Source organism: Oreochromis aureus, linkage group 5 (assembly GCF_013358895.1).
Source record: "Oreochromis aureus strain Israel breed Guangdong linkage group 5, ZZ_aureus, whole genome shotgun sequence".
In the NCBI taxonomy this organism is placed as follows: Eukaryota; Metazoa; Chordata; class Actinopteri; order Cichliformes; family Cichlidae; genus Oreochromis; species Oreochromis aureus.
Window position 1 is genome coordinate 12,742,170 of NC_052946.1, and position 23,009 is coordinate 12,765,178.

The 23,009-nt window shown below is 38.9% G+C and overlaps 2 protein-coding genes across 2 annotated transcripts; both read left to right on the forward strand.

Moving 5' to 3' along the window:
• Positions 1 to 7,908: 7,908 nt before the first annotated feature.
• On the forward strand, positions 7,909 to 14,455 carry otop1 (otopetrin 1). Its single transcript, XM_031747676.2, has 6 exons — positions 7,909 to 8,281; positions 8,492 to 8,628; positions 9,000 to 9,058; positions 9,278 to 9,408; positions 12,666 to 13,573; positions 14,262 to 14,455. Exons 1-6 carry the CDS (start codon positions 7,909 to 7,911, stop codon positions 14,430 to 14,432), a joined length of 1,779 nt encoding a protein of 592 aa, XP_031603536.1. The 3' UTR covers positions 14,433 to 14,455.
• Positions 14,456 to 17,291: 2,836 nt separating this feature from the next.
• Positions 17,292 to 19,930, forward strand: drd5a (dopamine receptor D5a). The gene has a single exon (XM_031747898.2). It carries the CDS (start codon positions 17,488 to 17,490, stop codon positions 18,868 to 18,870), a length of 1,383 nt encoding a protein of 460 aa, XP_031603758.1. The 5' UTR covers positions 17,292 to 17,487; the 3' UTR covers positions 18,871 to 19,930.
• The last annotated feature ends 3,079 nt before the right edge of the window (positions 19,931 to 23,009 follow it).

Here is a 23,009-nt window from a genome sequence, read left to right on the forward strand (position 1 = left end):
GCCAGCCACTGGAAATTGAGGCCTCCAGCAGTATTATTAATGCGCTAAAGACAACTTGCAACACCTACAACTAACAACTGAAAATAATTTTGATACCACGTCCAGCAGAGTCCGTTCTGAGGGAGGAAATAGGAAATGGTGAATTATAACCACAAAGACCTTTCCTCTGAAATCCTATTTTTAATTGATTACAGCTAATGTCTCCCACCTCCACAGTCAAAGTTTATGATTTTAAAACAAAAACCTGGTCACAAAAAGTAGCAACAGACTGTGAGCGAAGGTCATATTCCACAGTTAGCTTAGCTAAACTTAGCTAATGCTAAAATTAAGACTAGCTGGTGAGAGAGAAAGACTGAGAAAAATGAATCAAATATATAACCTACCTCCATGACTCCACGTCCATGAATTTTTCTCACCAAGTGACAAAACAAAATATGACATTTTAAAGTGAAGGCATAAAATAGTAATTTCTTGTAGAATATATTTATATCATTTACAATATATCAGAAACCCATGCTCCCCTCTAGTTCATATGCTGAGAACCAAACTCTTGGAGTCATAGACTTGAATTCAAACTGCAGTGCTTGAAATCTCACAATAAGTTATTTGCAATCTTTTATTGAGTTTATTTTAATATAATATAGTATAGGAACAGGAAAGTTTGTTGCAGTCTAATCACTGAATGGGCTCATGAGTTGGCTGAAGTATGTGTTAGGTGTGTTTTAGTGTGCTATAATTTAATGTCAGTAATATTCATGTTGAAAGGTTTGCACTCGAAGTGTCTTTGGTAACTGCTACTCCAAGGAAACGTGGGATAAGCACTATTATCTTTTATTTTTCTATGATAGAAGATTTTTTTTATGCACTAGGCTTTGCAATAACCTAGTGGATAAAAATCCTGATCCTATTCTGATATCTCCTTTCCAATTTGTTTTGAGGTATATTAAGTTGACAAGTAGAGTTTGTGTGATGTATTTAAAATTAAATCACACCAGTTTTTAAAAAAAAAAAAAAAAATATTTGTTTTAAGTGATTTTGTAAAAAAAATAAATGTTTTAAAAAGGTATGAATATCTATTTTATTATTTGGATGAAAGTGTAAGAAGCACAGGACTAGGAGCAACAACTGCAGACGATTCAGCAAACTGTAATAGGATGCGATAACTCAACATTTCACTTTTCAGAAAAATTGGGCCAGCTTGATGTAAGAGGAGTGAGTAGGTAAGTGTCAACTTACCATTTTGTACTGTGTGCATATTGTGTCAGTGTTCTAAGTAAAACCACTGTTTTTTGTATGTTTTTTTTTAATTTGCAAAGTTTCGTAAACTAAATCATGTATTTGGATGTATGTTTGCACACGTTTCAAAAAACATATTGCTTGCCTGTTTTCCATTTAACTAGAAAAATGTAAACAAATGAGGCACACCCTAAACCCTTCATTATTTGACAGTGCTAAAGTTTCCCAGAATTTTAAGAAACTAGATAAACTCCCACAAAAACATGTTATACACATATTTTTTTTGTAAACACATGTAGCAGCAAGCTTCATGTAGAATATTATGGATATTCATATGGTGGCTATACACTGTAAAATCTAATTAGTTCCCAGAACTCAAAAAAATTATGGAAACTCGTTGCCTCAAAAAAATTGAGTAAAGCTTAGCTAAAAATGACTAAGTTAGGTCAACTTATTTACTTTGAGTACTCTGTACAAGCTCATTTGTTCCCAGAACTCAAAAAAATTGGATCAAGTTTACGTAAGATGACCAAGTTAGGGCAACTTACTCATTTTGAGTACACTGTACAGCCTTGTTAGTTCCCAGAACTCAAAAAAAAATTATGGAAACTCGTTGCCTCAAAAAAAAACTAAGTAAAGCTTACTTAAGATGACTGTTAGGACAACTTATACATTGCAAGTCTGCAGTATTAACAATAACTTGATATTTCTGACTGTACAATACTAATTGTTTACCTACTGACAAAAATGTTAAGCTCAACTAAATGAAAAAACAATTTGTGGTAACATGAATATGATTAAAAATAATTAACAACAATTTTTGTAATGATGTTAAAATGAGCCCAACTTTTATTTTCAAACACAAAGTACAACAGCCAACATACTGGACACTGTTCTGCTGAACAACAAACAATTATATTGCCATCACTGTTATAATCTTACAATGAAACAAAGTCTCAGATGTAATTATTCTGAAAATAAGTTTAGGCCTACCACAGTTTGTTTTGTACTTACATTACTTATATAATCAGAATAAAATATTTATTGTTCTGTCACAAGTGCAGTCTCTAATTTAAACAACACATTTGTTTTGCATTCCAACACATGAGCTGGAATGTTGTATTATTTTAAGGATGGCTTGTTTCCAGTCCAGGCATTACTGCCTGAATGACTGTCATGGATCGAGGTGATCCAAATGTAGGTGCAGAAGAAAGTCTTTAACTTCCCTTAAGTACACTGGCAGTGGATGTGGGTTGGAGATGCAATGAGCTTGAACCTGCAGGCGACCATCTTCACTGACCACACCATCTGTGACGGAGGACTCATCTCTCCTGGTGTCCTGCAAGCAAATAGTCATATTTTTTGGAACATGAACTTAATTGCTTTCTTAAAACATTTTTTTCTGCATTTGGTATAGAACAGACTCCAATTTAGACGATCTCAGGCTCCCTCCCACCGGAGAGGTGACATTCAATGTCCCAATTGTCAGTCTGCATAGTGACCACCACCCAGCATACAATAATGTCATGAAAGCATCATTTTAAAAGGGCTATGCAAACATGGCCAATAACTTTCATTCTAATGATGTGCAAAATGATTTTGGGCACAAAACAAATTTTGCTGTTAGAAAACTTGCAGACTTCACTATATACAGTGTAGACCCTCTAAACTAAGTTTGGGGATGTGATCTTTCAAGAAATGCAGACTAAACTGTTGTTGTTTGTTTACTTACACAGCATGTCTTGTAGAATTAACTGGAGTCACCAGCAACAGCATAGTGCAGTCATATCTCAAGTCTAATAACAGAAGACAGGAAAAGATCAGTAAAGAAACAACTTCCCCAAACCAAAGCACAAATAAAACAATAAGTAAAACAGGCTGATCTAAAGTATGATTAAAGTTCAGCCTGATTAATATAAATGTCACTGACAGTTGCTAATATATTGGAAAACCAAAATACTTACCACTGAGTTGATGTCTTTCTGTCCAACAGCAGGAGTGCTGGTCCCGATCGGCCTCAAAGACAGTAAGAAGCAAGCAGAGGAGAAAAAACAGAACATTTTTCAGAAACTGATTTGATCCTTAATGGCTGTGCAATCATTGTAACATAGAGTTTGCTTATGTTGTTAAATAAAGGCTAGATTTGACATTAATAGATGCCACAGATGTTCTAAAGCTGCCACAAAGCATGAAAAAAAATAGACGTCTCCGAAAACGTCGGAGCATTTTGCAAATATGTGATGTCTTGATAAATCGAGCGGATATTTGAGCTTTACACAGCTACATTCTCGCCTGAAAATATCTTAAAAGTTTATTTTGTGACCCAGAAAAAGTAATAAGTTTTTCAGCGGCGCTCCTCCGCCATTGCCGCGCTTACAAGTACGCACAGGCTCCGACAACCGTGGCCGACAAATGCGATCCTCCTTTTCCCCAGACTACCCTTTCTGGGTCACAAAATAACCTTTTAAGATATTTTCAGGCGAGAATGTAGCTGTGTAATGCTCAAATATCTACTTAATTTATCAAAATATCACATATTTGCAAAAGTGCTTCCACGTTTTCGGAGAGCTCTGTTATCCACCCCCCACATCCCACACCTACCCCACCCCTAACGGCTGCACCTCCCGAAGAATTTTGTCTGGGCTCTTATCTCACTTATTTATTTCAAACAATCAACAGAAAATTTCACCACATAGTTTTATGTAAGGTTTTTAAGGCTGTGGTGTTAATTTTAAGTAACATGAGCCCAGCGGCAGCAGCAACGCTAGGCTAACACTAACTAGCTAGCAAGATTTTAAACCTGGTGCTAAACTAAGAGAAGCCACAAATCAGTTTGAATAAGAGTAAACATTTACTCACCAAGTCAGTGTATCAGGTAAAGATCCACAGCAATGACAACAATAATATCTTGAGCTGACGCTTCTCCAGGTTTGCTCAACATATTCCATAAAAATGCACCGTGAACATGCGGACTGATCCGAGAGGAGGAGGACTGTAGTCACGTGGCATTTTCAAAACACATCTTTCATCCTTCCGCACTGAGAAGCAAAACTTCCAGCTTACTTAGTTTTTCTAAGTTAAGACAACTCAAATAAATGGAGTTTATCAGCGTTTTTGCATAAAAAGTACTGGTAACTTATTTAAATTGAGTTCTAATAACAAATTGATAAAAACTGAGTTCAGCCTATTTAATATTTTTAATTAAACACAATATTACATTTTACAGTGTATAAGATAAATTTATGTATGTTCCAAATGTAGCATTTTCAGTAAAATTTAATAAAAAAATACATTTACAGCAGACAATTTCAGGGCAAATTAAACACACTGGCTTTCCAGTAATAGTCATTTGCATTTCATGTCTTTCACCTCTTTGTTCTGCTTTTGTTAAGGTTCACTTACACTAAGCTATCCTTTTTAGCTCAGACCATTTTTACCACATGAAAAGCAATAGTGAGCTGAATTTCATTCAGAACTGTCAAGTTGTCTAACAATCCTTTCAATTTGAAATCCTTGTCCTGTTTGATCTGCTCCACCTCCGTGCTCCGAGGCCATCTGTCAATCTCCATTGTCAAGACCAAGCACCAGACATTGAGTGATTATTATTATTATTATTTATTTCAAACTGCTTTTAATGTGACTAATATATTTTTGCTTTTTAGTGGTTGCAATCATTTTTTCCACTTATGTCAGGACTCTTTGAGTCTCTTGAAATGCATTGTATAAAATAATGGCATTATTATTGCAGATTATGCAAACATTACATAAACGTTTAAACTTGTAGGAGCGGAAGTGAATTACATTGATCATATTGTTACAGTGCAACATTCTGGTTGAAAAAGCTGGGTCGTGGCATTCATATGGATAACCCTTTGTCACATGCCACCCAAGCAAACATTTTCTCAGACAAAACACACCCTCCCATAGCTACAGCACAACTTCAGGAGGATAATGGCCCACACCTCACCACAAAAAACTACTCAGGAAACCAAATGCATTGACCAACCTCCAAGATCCCATTAAACCTTGCAGCATCCTCTGGAACAAGCCCAGTCCAGTGATGCTGTCATCCGCAGTCCCACCATCTCCATGCCAGTCACGACGGGATACCACAGAGGTTAAAGCCATTGTAGCAAAGTTTGGACCGAGACTGAGCTCCTAAATTTAGAGTCTAGGATCAACTTGATAAAAAGCTCCTACATGGTAGCCCTGTTTTTCTTTCGCCTGGTCTATAATAGCAACCATATGTGAGTTATGTAAATAATAATGAAGACCAAACATTTTTTAACGTGGCAAACTGTAGTGCAATAAAATAACTGGCACTTAATTACTTTTTACTTTTTGAAGGAATGGCTTTACAATATAAGAAGATGATAATTTGAAATGGTCAAATCTTGCTTCTTTTTTTTTAAAACCACCTTTATTGTGACTCATTTGTCCAGGGTTCATAGCAGGGCTATAGCTACTGTTGATGGTGAAATTAATATTTTCAGATTATAATGACATTATTCACTGCAGCAGTTAAGGAGTCAAGATTTTAATCATTTATACAAGTGTACAGAGAAAATACAGTTATGTGTCTAAAGTGACCAGAACGGCCCCTTTTAGTGTCTTCTCTTCAAAAAGGAGACCCCTAAAAGCTGCTGTCAATTCAGTGTAGTGGAGTTAAAAAGAATAATAGTAATAACCATGCAACACAATAATTTCAAATGACGCTTTTAAAAACATTTTAAAGATATTGAAAAGGGGCTTTTACAGTAAATCTTATTGCTACAGAACTTCCCTCAATTTACTCTGAAATTTAGTGATCGTTGCTTGCTTTTGTGGATCCAGACGAGGAATCAACAAAGGGCTGAAATGAGTATTTTCGAATTCAATCAAAACCTTTAGACCCGATCAATAGCCCATCACAGCGTCCAGATAAAGAACAGATTTTACTCTTTTTTTGTCGAGCGTTTTTATCGCTAATCAAGAAATCAAAGGTCCACTCAGCAAATGAGATGGACCCTGACGTGATCATCTTTTGCATACTCGTGATGCCATTGTGTCCCGAGTGCTGCGTCAAAGGATAATGGACATCTCAGCTAATCAGAAACACAAGGCTCGAAAGAGGGAGTTTGTCTTCCTCAGTTCACTGATTGCCAACTTCAAAACAGTTAGGCTATATATGACGCACACCGCAGTCAGCGGATGCGCTCTGCAATTTTGGTCTGAAGATTGCAAGAGAATAAAAAAAATCATAATTTTTTTTTTTTTCCTTAAAAAAGTATGTTTAAGCCTTGTTTATTAAATGACAGGCTTAAAACGACCAGTCTCACTGTCTTTCTGCCAAGAAGACAGTTCAATGCAAAACACAGCTGTGCGCGATGGCTGTCTGTTATGAGCTGCTAGCAACATGCAATATCTCTTACAGCTTCTTATAAGAAGTTGTCACGCAGATGAGACTAAAACTGCTTTTCGTGGAAGGGTTGATTCGTTGTGTTGCTGGCCGCAACTGATGAAATGTGAATTTTCGGAAATGTTAGACTTATATCAAAGCAACTATTGGTGAAATTTAAAAAAAAGAGCCTAAATGAACAAATTTCTCCAGTTTTATTTAGTTTTGAAAAATATTTTAAAGTCCATGTTTCTTGACTAGAATGAACTAAGGCCACCGTTCTTTCTGCATAGAAACACTAGCTGTTTGTTTGTTTTTTGTTATTTTAATTTTTTACATTTTATATATTTATTTAAGAAAAATTTGTTTATTAAACAATATTGCATCAGATTAATCATCTCGATCGGTTTGAGCAGCTATTCTGTTGCTTGGTTGTTTGCGTGTGTCCGCCCGGATGTTATTTAATAGGTTACACGGTCATATCCTTAAGAGATCTTAGTGCCCATGGCCTACACGGTCTCCCTGACATCCACTCACAAAAAGCCATTGTATACTTGACCACTGAAATCTGATTCGTCTTCTTCTTCCTTTTTAAACCGACTTGAAAGCAAATATTTTAACCACATCTCAGACCCAAGTGGATTTGTGTTAGGAGCACTTAGATTTAAGTCACTGTCACAACAGGCCACTCTCCTGCAGCCTGTAAAAATCTCAGATTTGAGAAATGTCATGTTCTCTTTCATCTTATCCAGGCGTGTACGCTTAACACCTGATAGCAGACTTGGACGGACTGTTTGGCAGCTGCTCTAAAGAGGTGGATTTGGGCACAGCTCAGTTGTTTCTGTTATTGTGGCCAAGCCCACGCATAGAGGTTTTTTTTTTTCTTTTTTTCTTTTTTTTTTCTTTAGGTAGCCTGCTGAATGGTTGGCACAGCAGACTCAGCTATTTTTTTGTAAACGTATGGGAGTTCCAAGAAGACCGCGTTCTCGGAACGACTGAAACACAATCTTTACTTTTCAGTGACTCAGCGAGCCTGGTACACGACCAGATATTTGTTTCAGGGATACAAGATGACAATGGCATCTATCAAGCCCATTCAAACTATGCGTGGCCACTGAGCCGGATCTTGAAGATTGAATGCATGTTTGGCACGGTACCTATCCATCTGAATCCCCACCTAGAGGCAACAGGTTACTCGTCTCGCCTCCCTCAAATGCACTTATAGCGCACGGCTTTTGCACAGCTTTGACTTTCCTCTTCTCCCAGCACTGCGCCTTTTGCACATGCCTCTCACCATGGTGGAACCTAACGGCCTGGATATTATGTGTCTGAACAAGTATAGGAACAGCTCTTCGTCGTCGTCCAGCTCCGAGCAGGACAAGAAGATTTTCAGCAAACTAAAACTCAGTTTGTCTGAAGACTATCCAAAGAAGAACGCGGAGTTCCTGAGCGGGCAATACGGGACCAATCTGCTGCTGATCGGGGCTGCGTTGATGCTTGCCATTGCAAACAAGAACCCCTCCGTTAAAGAAGAGGATCTGCGGTCCTTCACTACCTGCCTCATGATCCTCCAGCTGCTCTGGATGATGTGGTACATCTTGGTGCGGGACAGGCAAAAGAGCGCACCGCCAGAAAAAGATGTACACGCCACCTCAGGCTGGATAAGAGGTGAGTTTGCCAGATTAAGCAAGCAAATGCGCACATTATTTATGCAACTGTTTTTTTTTTCGTTAGTGTGAAAATTAAAGGGCTTTATGCGCGTGACCACTGTATGTTTGTTTCATAACTTAAAGAGAACTTGAACGTTAACATGTTTGGTCACAAAGACTTTTTTTTCTTTGATCATTGCGCTTAATAACGCGATTTTTTTCTCGGTAGGTGGTTTGACACTCCTTGCACTTCTTTCACTGATTATGGATGCTTTCCGAATTGGGCAGTATGTTGGTTTTCAGCCTTGTGTGTCGGCGGTGCTCGTGGTATTTCCTGTCATCCACGCAACTCACACTATGGCACAGGTAAGTGCACAGCCTAGGTTTAATTTCTAAAAAGTGACAATCTTTCAGCAGTATTTGTTTTTGTTGTTTTTTTTGCTCCATATACCATTTCAAGATCTTAGAATAATATGCTCTTTGTTGTTAAGGCAAGTAGAGAGCGTTGCTGCGACAGTATAATCCGATCATTATCCATGTCACTTGAGTGTAACTGCATATATCAGTGGGAATCTTTAGATGAAAGGACTTAAGCAAATAAATAGAATTACGTTTACAATAAGTATGTACTTAGTATATTATGAAGTGTATTTCTGAAGCTTGATAAAATCACTAAACTGCATTTTGGATATGACTTTGTCAAGCTTTTTTAAGACTTGTGTTTGGGTTTTATTTAGGTGCATTTTCTCTGGTTTCACATCAAGGATGTCATCAAGAGCTTTGAAACATTTGAGAGGTGTGTGAAATGTGCTATAACCTAGGCCATTAGTCAATATATCCTTTTTTTTTTCTCCTTTATTAGTTTTTGCACCTGCAAATCATAAGAAAATTGTGTTTTCATAGTTTTTTTTTGAAATTATTGGCATGAAACGAGCTCAACAACACAGCTAAATCCTGTCACTTACACTTGCTGTTAGGTGATTGGGTTTCTTATTTTCAACTGCTGTCTCCTCAGATTTGGTGTAATCCATGCAGTCTTTACCAACATCCTCCTGTGGTGCAGTGGTGTGATGTCAGAGGCTGAACACTTCTTGAACAACCACAAGAGAAGACTTTCTGCCCTGGGTCTCATAAACCTCACTACAGGTAAGGACCTGGGGGTCGATTGCAGGCTTGTTCTTAGAAGAAAAGTACAATAGTCCGCTTGAGAGCTCACTTCAGTGAATGAAAGAAAAGGGAAAGAGAGGAGGGCTTGGAAGTGCAAGGGAGGTAAGCCTGGCTGCTCAGCGGGTCTTGTTTGTGTCGAACGTCTCTCTATTAGGTTTCAGAAGACACGTATTGTTGCCCCCTCCCCAGTCCTTTCCCCACACTTCAGCCACCACCACCTTCCTTGGCAACCCCCCACTTGACCTCAGACGGCTTTGTCCCCAGGCTGCTTAGTCCCAAGGGTACTGCAATTACAGTAACTGATACATCTAAGCCTAGGGTTGAGGGGTTCTGCTACTCCTCTTCATATCCGGCTGACTGTGAGGCTGGCTGCACCCTGACTGTTGTTCACTTTTTAATTAAAGGGTGCATGACCATAGTAGTGGGCTCAGGGGGAAAGGGGTGGGGGTGGGGGTGGGGGCAGGTGAGTCGGAGAGGGGGCTTAAGACCTACAGGGCAACAGTGTAACCATAGGAAGTGGCGATGCAACAATGCCACTGGCACTGATTTAACAAGACATTTGTATTCAGCTAATGAATGAAATTTCAAATTAATACAATATGATTAATAAATACTCAAAAGCAAAAACTTGCTCTCTCTCTCGCAAACAAACAGTCACACACAAAAACATATTGGCATTTTCATCATTTAATAAATTAATTAAATAAATAAAAATCACTATTTTAATTTAGTTCAATTTCATTTTATTTGCATAGCTCAGTGTCACAAATACAAGTTTAAAGGGCTTAAAAGGCATAAAACATATTAAGAAATAAGGTAACTTAACAATTAATACAATAATAAATATGTTAAGCTGAATAAATATTTAAATTGCACATTAAAAGGGGGTGTACCAGTAAGTACAGTGGGTGGTATAGTGGTTGAGAGGCACAAATTATTTTAAAATAAATCTTTTACTTTGAAATTATTGTAATCCTGTAAAACCGAGCAACAAGATGCCAGAAGTCATCATAAAACCAATGTTGTTGAATAAAGAGAATTACAAATCTCTACAGAATAATACTTTTATTCTTCTGTTTTTTCCTATCTTTATTATTATTATTATTATTATTGTTATTTATTTATTTATTTATTTATTTAGTAGTATTAGTATTAGTATTTTCTCTATTTTGGATAAATGTCAATATGCTACAATTTCCACAAACCACATGCACTGAAAAGGGTTTTGCAACAAACCAAAAAGTTGGGATGTGCTGTCATAGTGAAGTATAACTGCATAAATAAGAGTGCCTTGCAGCACATGGATGTCAACACATTCATAAGAAAAGATTAGTAAAATTCAATAGGTTAAAATTGGTCTCAAAGCCCTAAACAATAATATTTTTATGGTTAAAAATCTAAAGAGAGGAATAAGCCTAAACAGAGCACTCTGTTATTTCATGTGAGTCTGGTTTAAAAAGTTAGGATGCTGTGTAAAATGTAAGTAGAAACAGAATGCAAGGATATGCAAATCTTATCAACCCACATTTTATTTAAATGGAGCATAGAAAACATATCAAATGTTTAAACTGAGACATACCTTTTAATAAAAATATTGTCACATTTTGAATTCGATGGCAGCAAAATGAGTAAAAAAGTTATTTGCAGTGTTTACCACTGCATAGCATCCCCTCTGCTTTAAACATTTGGGAACAGAGGAGACCAGCTGCTGGAGTTTTGAGAGAGGAATGTTGTTCCAGTTTTGTCTTATACAGGATTCTAGCTGCTCAACAGTCCTGAATCATCATCATCATATTTTTTTTATTCACGATGTAGCAAATGTTTTCAACTGGTGAAAGGCTCAGCACCTGGATTACTTTACTGTGAAACCATGCTGCTGTAATAGATCCACTATGTGGTTTAGCTGGCTTGCTGAAATATGCAAGACTTTCCCTGAAAAATGTTATTGACTGGATTGGAGCATATGTAGCTCTAAATCATGTATACATCTTTCAGCACTTTACAGATGTGCAAGCTGCCAATTACATAGGCACTGATGCATGCCCATACTGTCACAGATGAAGGCTTTTGACCTTCATCTCCCTCTTCTTTAACCTGGAGAACGCAGCCTCCATCTTTTCAAAAAATGCCTCGTAAAAACACTTTTCCACTTTGTCCGTTTTCAAAAGCACTTTGCATGAGAGAAAATCCCAGTGTTTCTGAGTTATGTTCACGTATGGCCACTTCTTTGTATAGTAGAGCTTTAACCTGTATTTGTGTATGGCACAGTGAAATTTAATAATACAAAAGGATGTGACCTTGGAAGCAAGGTCCAAGGTCAGACGCATCCAAAATTGAATTCAGCCTTTTCTTATGCGCATAGCGATTTATCAGTATTCTCTGAATCTTTTAATGATATTCAAGATCTTCTCAATTTTAACATTATTATTAGGAACATTATTCTAAATTAGTTCCATAATTTGTAGATACAGTTTACAAAATGAAACTCTGGCTCTCTAAGATGTATTTTTTCTACCCAGTCACATTACTGACCAGTTACCAATTAACCTAATTAGTTGCAAAATGTTCCTCAAGCTGTCTCGTTTTAGTACCACTTACTTTTCTACACTTTTGTTGCCCCTATTCCAACTATTTTGAGACATGTCATTGCCATCAAATTCAAAATAAGGAAATATTTTTAATGAAGTAATAAATGTGTGATAAATGTATCATTTTAAACATTTAATTTTTTAATATGGTTTAGTGTGACTAAAATATGGGTTTATGATATTTTCAAACCATTGAATTCTGTTTTTACTCACACTTTACACACTGTGCCAACATGATATGATATTGGGGTTGTACATTGCTATTTGACCTGCACATGACCTGTTTGATGAGTCAGACAACATTAAACCTCAAGATAGACATTCTGTTATGGCAAATGTGTGTATACTTGTAGTGTGGAATCTGAATGATTATTGTGTATGTTTATGTTTTTTATGATAATATAATCCATTTTGTTGTTATCGTCAACCTGTAAAAGATTTACTATTCATTCTATTTTACATTTAAATTGTTTCTAACATTTAGATTTCAGACCAGTATTATTGCCTAACATGTCTTTCATTTTGTTCTTATCTTAAAAAAACAGACAGACTGTACTAATGTAGGACAGCACTGGCATAGTCAGCTTCTTTTTTTGTACTATTTCCCTGTAACTCATGTGTTTACCCACATTTTTAACTGTTTTCCAGAGTACTCAGAACCACAGTGTAACTGCACCACCAGCACATGCTCCATGTTTGCCACCAGCCTCTACTATCTCTACCCCTTCAATATTGAATACCACATCTTTGTTTCTGTCTTGCTTTTTGTGATGTGGAGAAATATTGGGCGCACCATTGACCTCACTTCAAACCATAAAAGGCAGGTTGGCAAAAACCCAGGCTTGATCTTAGGTCCTCTTGTGGGTCTACTTGCCCTGGCCAGTACTATCGGGATACTGGTGGTCTATGTTACTCATGTAGAGAAGTCAATCCAAATGCGAAGATCAGCCGTTTCCATGTTCTATATTTATGCCATTGTCATGCTGACGGTCATGTGCATCGCCGGTGCTTCGGGTCTGCTCATATACCGAGTGAACCACATGCCGCTGGACACCTCCAAGAACCCGTCAAGACAGCTAGATGCGGAGGTGCTGTTTGGATCCTCCATTGGCTCCTGGCTCATGTCATGGTGCAGCATAGTGTCTGTGCTAAGCACCGAAAGCAACCCTCCTTACCGCTGGACAAATTTAGTCTACTCTCTGTTTATTGTGTTGGAGAAATACGTCCAGAATCTGTTCATCATAGAGTCTTTGTATCGCCAGCAAGAGGATGGAGAGAGGCAGGACCCAGAGTTACCAGCTGCTCCAGAAGTCTTCTCGGTCACTTCCTCTCTCGCTCCGCCGTACAATGGCATCATCAACCGAACTTTTGAATCACCAGACAGGAGCTGTGTCACAACTGAGAGCGAGCAGGAGGAGAGTGAGCAGGTGTACGGATGCCCACGGAAACTTTCAGATGTGCCAGCACCTGTGGGAAACGAAACAGTGGAACGCCCAAATATAAAGAGGCAGATCCTGAAGAATATTGCCGTTTTCCTTATTATGTGTAACATTTCGGTAAGCACTGGTTAATCGGTCTGTGATGATTAGTTTTCTAATTAGTGGAGCTGATGTAAATGTCTATCAACCATTTTAAACTGAATTTGGTTAAGTGTATATTTACCCATCTAAATTTGACGTTAGCATTTCTTTTTTTAGTAGGATAACTCCCAAAAGCCAGAAGTTATTGTTTGTTCATTTTAATCTTCTGTACTTAATATATTTGCATTAACGTTTAATTCAATTCCCATATTGGTAAATCCAAAGAGGGGTTCCATGGCAATCACCCTCATTTTAATATGCTTAAGCCCTATCTAAACCCACATTTGTATTGTTTTTGGTTTCGTTTCACTACTTTTATCAACAACAGATACAAAACTCTGAGAATCCATTGAATGCAATGTGACGTGTAACAGTTTTTACTTATTATTAACTAAAAGTGAGGAGCTTTAGCTTGTGGTGAAGGTAGTGGAGCACTGACATATTGTCCTCAGGAGTGAAGGTAGCCAAAGTAAAAGGAGTTGTAATGGAGACTAATTAGAGCTGTTTTGGGAAACTAATTTGCAAATATAATAGTATGAACTGGCAACTTTAAGCCTTATAAAATGACACTGTTCTGTTTCTACCTTGTTGTTCTGCTCCAAAGTAGCTAAAAGTATATGAATTCAGGTGTATGTAATTAGAGCTCTCTCTTTTTTCATTTCAGCTGTGGATTCTTTCTGCCTTTGGCTGCAGGCCACAGTACGACAACGGACTGGAAGAGGAGACATACGGCTTCAGCATATGGAGCACAGTTCTCAATTTTGCCATCCCTTTGAACCTTTTCTATCGCATGCATGCAGTCGCCTCCCTCTTCGAGGTGTTCTCCCGAGTCTGACAAAATAGCAGATGACTGACAATGCCAACACGCACACGAACACTTGTCACCACCGGCTCTCAAGAGTGTGTCACAGCGCAGGTCAACCATTCAGGAGGCAGTTTGGATCACAGTCCAACAGACTTGAAAGTAATCTGTGGAGACAAACGTTGATCCCTCACTGTGGGGATTGCAGAGGAGGACAAACCTATTAGACCTGGTTCCTTAAAAGAATTAGCTTGTGTAATGCAAGGGTTGTTAAAGCTAGTGATGAAAAAAATATTTGGTTTTATAAATTTAGAAAGGGTGCTTTATACTTTTTATATTGTAGTAACATTACAGTGGGGTTTCTAACAGGTGGATCATGTACAATATATGCTTTAGCTGACATACACTTTATGTATTATTTCATATTAGTGACTGAAAACATAATTACTATTGTAAAATAACAGCCTACCAACATGATTACCATATATAAAAAGACTGCAGAGGAACTACATAAACACTCATTAGTCTCAATATCCAATAGTACTGTATTTAACAGCCACAAGCTCAGCGGTGTGCCACCTGACCCTTACTTTATCTGCATTTAAAATGTTCATACTTTACATGGATAAGGTTCTCATTTGCTTGCCTAAGTAGTTAGGTTAGTGAACACTTAAGCTGTAAGTGCCAATCTAAGCACAACAAATTAAATCATCTTTTGAGTTGGATATTAGTTCTCAGATGTAGCACTTAATTCCCTCTCTCAGCCATTTAAGGTTCCTCAGTGTCTCACTGCGTTCTCATTTGCTGCTCTGTTGAACTAATCAAGAAGTTGTGTTGAAAAAGGCTTCTCTTCTGGACCTTGATAACACTGAACTAATGTGCATTAACAGGATTGTGCTTAAGGACGGGATTTTTGCAAAACAAACTGTTGCAGTGACAACTGCTGCATGGCACCGTGGACTGATGTTTACATCTGAAGAACCAGCAATAAAAACCATCACATTGACATAAATGACAACACTTGCTTCTCTTCTATTAAAAGCACAGATATATAATAGTACTGTACAAGTTTGTATCAGATCACCAAATAATTTCAGACATTCAGCAGGTTATGTGCCAATATGTGCCAAGTTGTGCAAAATGTTTTGTTTTGCAGATTTTTCTGCCATCTTAGTAAATACTGTTATACTGACCAAAATCGTTTAGAGGGTGTGCTATGATTTTGTGAAATTTCAGTTAAATGGTGCTATTGAGAAATGATGTGTAAAGTTAGTGGTGATTTCATATCTTTTTCCTGTTGAAATAAACAGAAACTATCTTTATGTCATTTCGTGTTGCTTAACCTGCTACACACTCTGTTCACTCTTCAATAAAAGTCTGAAAGGGTAACAGATGCAGTGTGCCTGCGTACCACAGGATGGCGCAACGTATTTATGTCTTTTCTTGAGACTGCTTTGGGCTATCCAAATGATACTGCCTGATAGTCTTCATTTAAATGACTGCTTTACGATTTCTTAAAAAATGCACGACAAAGTTAAGATAGATTTAGATTTGAAGACATACAAAGTTGCAAAGCATACCAACAGCAACGAAGAACTGCACAACTGTGCTTCTATTTGTGACTTCAAAATAGAAGTCCTTATAGTTTGGTGTTAAACTGGAAATAGTAATCCGCAAAAACACACTTTGCGAAATATCAGTCATCTTTTGCAGTGACCTCCACACCAACCCGTCTATAGATAACATAGTAACGTGTGATATCTGCGTAAAAAGTAAATGCAGTGTCGGACACAGGTTGTCTCCTGAAATGGCATCACGAGCTTATGTTTATGCTACTTCAGAGAATATGGCATCGGGCGTCGGGGGATGATTTTAACGTTGTGTCAGAACGATTTGACAGGCAGGCGGAGGCGTCTAAAAATATCCGTGACGTTTCAAAGCCGGAAACGGCGCGTCTGCTGCACAGGCACACGACGACGCAGAGCAGCTCCCGGCCTAACATGCCCCCTAAGAGTGTGAATGTGACTCACCTGTTCGGACAACTCGGTTAAATGGGTGGGTTATGACCTTCAGTCGCTGCCGTCGGGAGACAAAAGAACCGAAAAAAAAAAAAAGAAAAGATGAAAGAATTCTTCCATAGTTGAAAATTATCGAAGTAGCCTGAAAGTATCGAAGTAGCCTGTCATAATACCTAAAGATTTGTTAGATGGGTTTTATTATTTTCATTATTCACTGAAATTTTTACATAGATAGATAGATAGATGAGGTTCTCAGCTTTCAGCACCACGGACAGTTCTGCACTGTTAGACTACGAGTGGGGCTCCGTTCTTTCAATGTCACTTCATGGGCGTATGTTGTGCTTTTGTGTGTATACTATAGATTGTAAATGCACTCTCTGGACTTTTAATGAAGTTTAATCTTGGACAGAAATGCACAATGTTGTCTCTCTGAAGTCTGCCGTAATAATAGGGCTCAAATATAAACCAGGCTATAACACTATCCATAACTGGACAAAAACCCGCGGCTGATAGGAAGTTTGTAATTGCTCTCTTTGGAGTATACACACACACACACACACACACACACACACACACACACACACACACACACACACACACACACACACACACACACACAAAAAAATCCCTGAAAATGCCGAAGTCTTCCTTCCTCTCTACCCAGTCCCGACGCAGTGGACTGCTGTGCGTAACATGCACGTGTTACGCACGGCAGTGTCAGTGTATGCGCACAGCCCTGGTTAAGTTAGTGTGTTGGGACTCCCTCCTTACCCACGCTACGCTCAGGATATCTTGTGCAGAAAGCTTCAAAGTGGAAGCCAGGTCAGACGATCCGACCGTAAAGGCTGCAACATGCGCCCGCCACTACGTGCTGCGTTTCAGCCCCTCAGCGCACCTGACACGTCGCCTGGCTCACTTTTAACGCGTGCAATTGTCTCGTCCCGTCTGTTTCGCACTCCACATGAGGCTGGCAGCCAGGCTGATCATTGGGGACAAAACGATGGCTGGCCGATAACTGAGCCCGTCCCCGCGCACGGAGCAATGGACTTCAGTTTTACTTGAAAAGGCAAATGGAGAATCCAGCAAAGTATCTCTCGTCAGTGCAGGGTATTGACTCTGCGCGGGCACCCCTTGGAGAGATTATGTGGAACAGCACTGAAACTGAGGCAAAAAGCGACGGGAGAAGGGATATGGTGGCACGCACAGTGACGGGCTGTCTACTTTCTCTGCTTATCCTATGGACCCTGCTGGGGAACATCTTGGTCTGTTCCGCGGTGCTGCGCTTTCGGCACCTACGGACCAAAGTCACCAACATTTTCATCGTGTCCCTAGCGCTGTCGGATTTATTCGTGGCCGTCCTGGTGATGCCCTGGAAAGCCGTGGCAGAAGTAGCTGGCTATTGGCCGTTTGGCACTTTCTGTAATGTGTGGGTTGCTTTTGATATTATGTGCTCCACCGCCTCCATCCTTAACCTCTGCATTATCAGCGTGGATAGATACTGGGCCATCTCCAGTCCCTTCCGCTACGAGAGGAAAATGACCCAGCGAGTTGCCTTTGTTATGATTAGCATCACATGGACGTTGTCTGTGCTCATTTCATTCATACCGGTCCAGCTAAACTGGCACAAAGCCAGCGGTGACGACATGGTTGGGGCGCACAACTCTTCCACAAGTAGGCAGGTAGAGGAAAACTGCGACTCCAGTCTGAGCAGAGAGTATGCGATATCCTCCTCCTTGATAAGTTTTTATATCCCAGTGGCAATTATGATTGTAACATATACCAGGATATATCGGATTGCGCAAATACAAATTAGAAGAATAGCCTCTCTGGAGAGAGCGGCAGAACATGCGCAAAGTTGCAGGACCAACAGAATAGAGTGCCAACACCACAACACACTGAAAACGTCGATTAAACGTGAAACCAAAGTGTTCAAAACTCTGTCGGTGATCATGGGTGTCTTTGTGTGTTGCTGGCTACCTTTCTTCGTTTTAAATTGCATGGTCCCGTTCTGCGACAGGCCGGCGGCAGACCGGGATGCGGGTCTTCCGTGCGTAAGCGAGACGACCTTTGACGTCTTCGTGTGGTTCGGCTGGACCAACTCCTCCCTGAATCCCATCATTTACGCCTTCAACGCTGAGTTCAGGAAGGCCTTCGCCAGCCTCTTGGGCTGCCGCTATTTCTGCTCCAACACGCCAGTGGAAACTGTTAACATCAGCAACGAGCTGGTGTCGTATAACCAAGATACCCTCATCCACAAAGAAATCGCGAACGCTTATGTGAATATGATCCCCAATGTCGTTGAATGTATCGAGCATGAGGAGACTTTCGACAGGATTTCACAATTTTCTCACAACCACGAAAACGCCACCGACTCGGTTTGTGACCTGGAGGACTGCGAGGCAGACATCAGCCTTGACAGGATGTCACCATTCACACCCAATGGATTACACTGACTCCACACCTTGTCTCTCCCCGTGCGTAACTGGATGTATTGATAATAATTTCATTGTTCACTCAGCTGTTTGCCTCTTCACAGGAGGTTTCTGTGCAGCAGCCCTTGCTTCTGGTTTCAGGGCTGTCTTGGAACCCTCTAACGGACACTTAAGCAGGGGCATGTCTCTGCAGCCACAAGGCCAACCTGACATGAAATGTGATGTTGTCTTGTTGTCTGAAACAAATTTGATGTGTAGGTGTTTATTTAAATGACAAGTGAAGTCTGTGTTCCTTTGTTGAAGGTTCAGTGTTGCTAAAGCTGTTGTTTACTCAGAGGTTTTAATGGCATCATCATCTAATGTCCATCATCACTGAGGGAAAGTGTTTGTAAAAACAAGACTCTTTGCTGCTTAATAACTTCATGTGTATCCAGTGTTCGCCTTTCCACTGAGTATGAAAACTGGGGGAAAGCCTTACAGACAGTGAAACCAAGACAGTCAAATGCAGTCATTTCAGCGCCTTATAGCTTATTTAAATAACAGCTTTGAGACATAAAAGGAATGTGTCCTATAGAATTGAAGTTACACGATGCCAAAATGCAGTATTAAAGCGTTTTGCCACTGCACCCACCCCAGTGACTCTTTCAACATGCCTGGATGATAAAAATCACATAATCTAATGCTATAAATACAAAAAAAGGGGAATCTGTGTGCATGTGACTATGAATCATCGGAGTAATTTCAACAATTAAAACTGTTACTACTTTTTGTGATCATTTATTTCTCATTGAGGCCAAAACTACTGTAATGCTTCTGCTTTATGAGCCCGATTCAACTCTGACTGAAATAACTAAAAGGAGAAAGATTGACCAAAGACTTCAAGGAGAGCATTGATAGACACAACAAGGGTACAGTGTCATGTCAGCTAGAGGAAATGTTACTATAGAAGCCTAAATACATGTGAGGCCACTGGCCCAACACAACTGGATGTCATGCATCACCTCTCCCACATTTCTCTCTTATCTTTGTACTGTACAGATGACCTGATCTGAATGTATACTACTGTCCTTTAAACAGTGAAGTGTGTCATCATTTGTCTAATAAAATGCTGTCATGCTGAGAGCATCAGAGTGAGCTGGTATCTTCGCGAACCCGATATTCACGTTAACGGGATTTCCAGGTGGTTTCTGTGCAGCTTGGAGAATTTTATTTTAAGCATAATAGGAAGTGAGTTCATTCTTATGCACATCAACATCTGACCCGTTCTTTTGAAGTGTTTCTTCTTTTGGTATTTTGCATTCTTTGAACATCTTAACGGCTGAGAGTGACAGGAAGTGTTGGCAGAGAAACAGCTAGTGAGGGGACATGACATGCACCAGAAGTGCACTCAAAATGAAGAACGTTGTGGTTACTTGGTTACATGGTATACAAGCTGCTGCCCCACCAAGACACCTCCTTGATTTGACCTGTCTTCCACAGGTTTGGGCAGCTGGTGTATTTTCTCTGACACACAAAGAAAGGTTTGAAGTCTGAGTGGCACAGTTGTGTAGGTAAGGCAATACAAAGAGCAAACATGGACGCGAAGCAGCTCGTTTTTGTACTTGCAATTTAGTTTTCTTTGAAGCAATATTTTTATTTAATGTAGAAATCAATCAGTGTTTAGACTTCGTAAATAACACGATACATCTGAAGCAAAAGTTTGAATTGCCAGAAACATCTGTTAGTTTAGCCTTTTTTCCAACAAAAGCCACTGTGTGAAAATCCCTTCATGGTTTGATCCCTGCATTTGGCACAAGTAAACAGAAAATGCTCATTTTTGCCACAGTTATCTAGACTGATGCACTCCAACTCAATCGTTCGTCTAAAATTGACTTGAATTCTGGATACATCAACCTCTGGTTCAATGCTTTACTAGGCTTCTGGATGAGTGACAAGTATTGGCCAAAGGAATATGCGAATAGGGAGGGATTAACAATGCAATGACTGCCAGAGAGTACATAATGCATATCATAGCTGTATAAATAATCAACAAAAGAAAGTCTGTGGCAATAATTCAGATTCCTCAGTCTTCTATATTAAATCTGCAATACCACAAGGAAGCTATTTACTGCAACATGTTAATGTACAACAGAAAACACAAGATAATTAATTCCCAAATAACTTCATTTGCATTTTTTGAAAACTTTCTTTTTGACTTTGTATGAACTCAGGTTTTTAATATTAACCCAAGATGTTCTTTTTGCTGTAATTCATTACCTGATTTATGCTGCCAGTGGTGGAAGAATTATTTAGACAGTGTACTTAAATGGGAACTCCACATTGGTAAGCAGCTTCCTGTAACCCATCTACTAAAAAAAGAATCTTTTTGTCTCTTGGCAGGGAGACGCAAACAAATTCTGCATGAAATCTGTGAGGTTTTATTTGAGGTGTCACTTTAAGACACCAAGTTAAAAAACAAACAAACAGAACAACATGCGGGGCTACTCATGTATGCTTGAGGCTATTTGCTGCTATTGGCGTCAGACACTCACATTTCTGAGAAAACTGAAGCTGGTAAAATTGTGGGTAATACAAGCAGATTTTGAGAAGGAAGAAAACTGAGTAAAAAAAAAAAGATTTTCATGCTGCTTAAAGCACAAGCTTTATATTCTGAGTCTGGTGACGTTAGAGGAGTCCAACACTAAATAAGAGAAAACACTGCATTTAACTTCAGTCAGTCATGCCTTCAAAATAATTTAAAAGCTGTAGTTGTATTTTAATTACTTAATCTAAATCAATCCACTGTATCACGAGTTTATAATAGGCTTTCCATGTAAAATATAAGAAAATAGTGGAATAATGAGTACTATATTTACGTTACTTGCTTAAATACTATTACTTATTTCGCTATATAATAACTCAAATATTAAATAAACCACTCAAAAATAGATGTTTTGATGTCTAAACAGTCACATTTTATTTACCAGTTTTATTCAACCAATTTAATAATGTTGGATACAATCCTCTGCAGTTCTTTTTTTTATATTTGATAAGTGATTTAACATTTTCAGTGTAGAATTAACTGCTAACAATTACAATAAGGTAAGATATGATAGCACAAAATGGAAAGACATACACTTTTGTTGGCAACACAGAATATCAAGACATAGCTGAAAATTTATATTTCAACAACACTAAAAAACAGAAGTTTAAAGCCTCATTGCATGTCTCAAACCTAATGTTATAACTCAAGTGATGGAGGAAAAAATAATCTACGTCCACACAGATATCCAAACGCGCTCTAAATGACACAGCTGTTCTTCTGCAAAGTGTCTCCCTTGACACATTTTTTTTTTTTTTTGTTAGAAATTAAGTTATGTTCCCTTGTAAGAGAAAATTTCACACAGATGCCAGGGGAATACAGTTAAATGACACTGAGAAGAAAGCCTGTTATAACTGGAGCCCCGAGGCTGCGCTTCAATGTTATACTAACCTACCACCTCCTTCCCATTGCTGATCAGTGTTTCTCTCATTTGGATGAAAGGCGGGTGATGGCAGGAGGGGACTGATAAAACCGGCTGCTTCTGTCAGAATTGAAAAGTAGGTGATACCTCAGCAACAACACATCACTATGACTGATGATTTAGCAGTGACTGGTACCATCATATTCAGGGCTTAAGGAGTGATGCACTTTGACCCTTCATTTTTCATTAATTGCATCACGGGTATAATTAAAGTAGGAGGTTTTGATGTCAGATTTCCTGGGTTATGACATCTACTTGAACTGACACTGGAGTAATGACACAAAATTGATGTCTTTTTAAAAAAAAAAACATATTTAAGGCTTTTTTTTTTAAAGCATTCATTCATTAAATGAGTGAAAAATAGGGAAGCAGAAGAATTCCAGGTTACGAGGTGTTTATTCATTCTCTGTGCTGTGCCATTGCAGTGTGGAACAGATTTGAAAGGTGGTTTGACCTCGATATACAGGCATGACAGGAGAGCTGGAGAGGAAGTAGAGGCAGGCTTTAGGGGGGGTTACACCATCCGTCAGGACACATTCATCAAAATCACTCTGCACGCACACACACGCACACGCAGCCAGCCACATGAAGCACACGCATTCAGAACATTCAAAACCACCGCTACAAGCGATTTGCTCGAATCTGTCTTTTTTACCT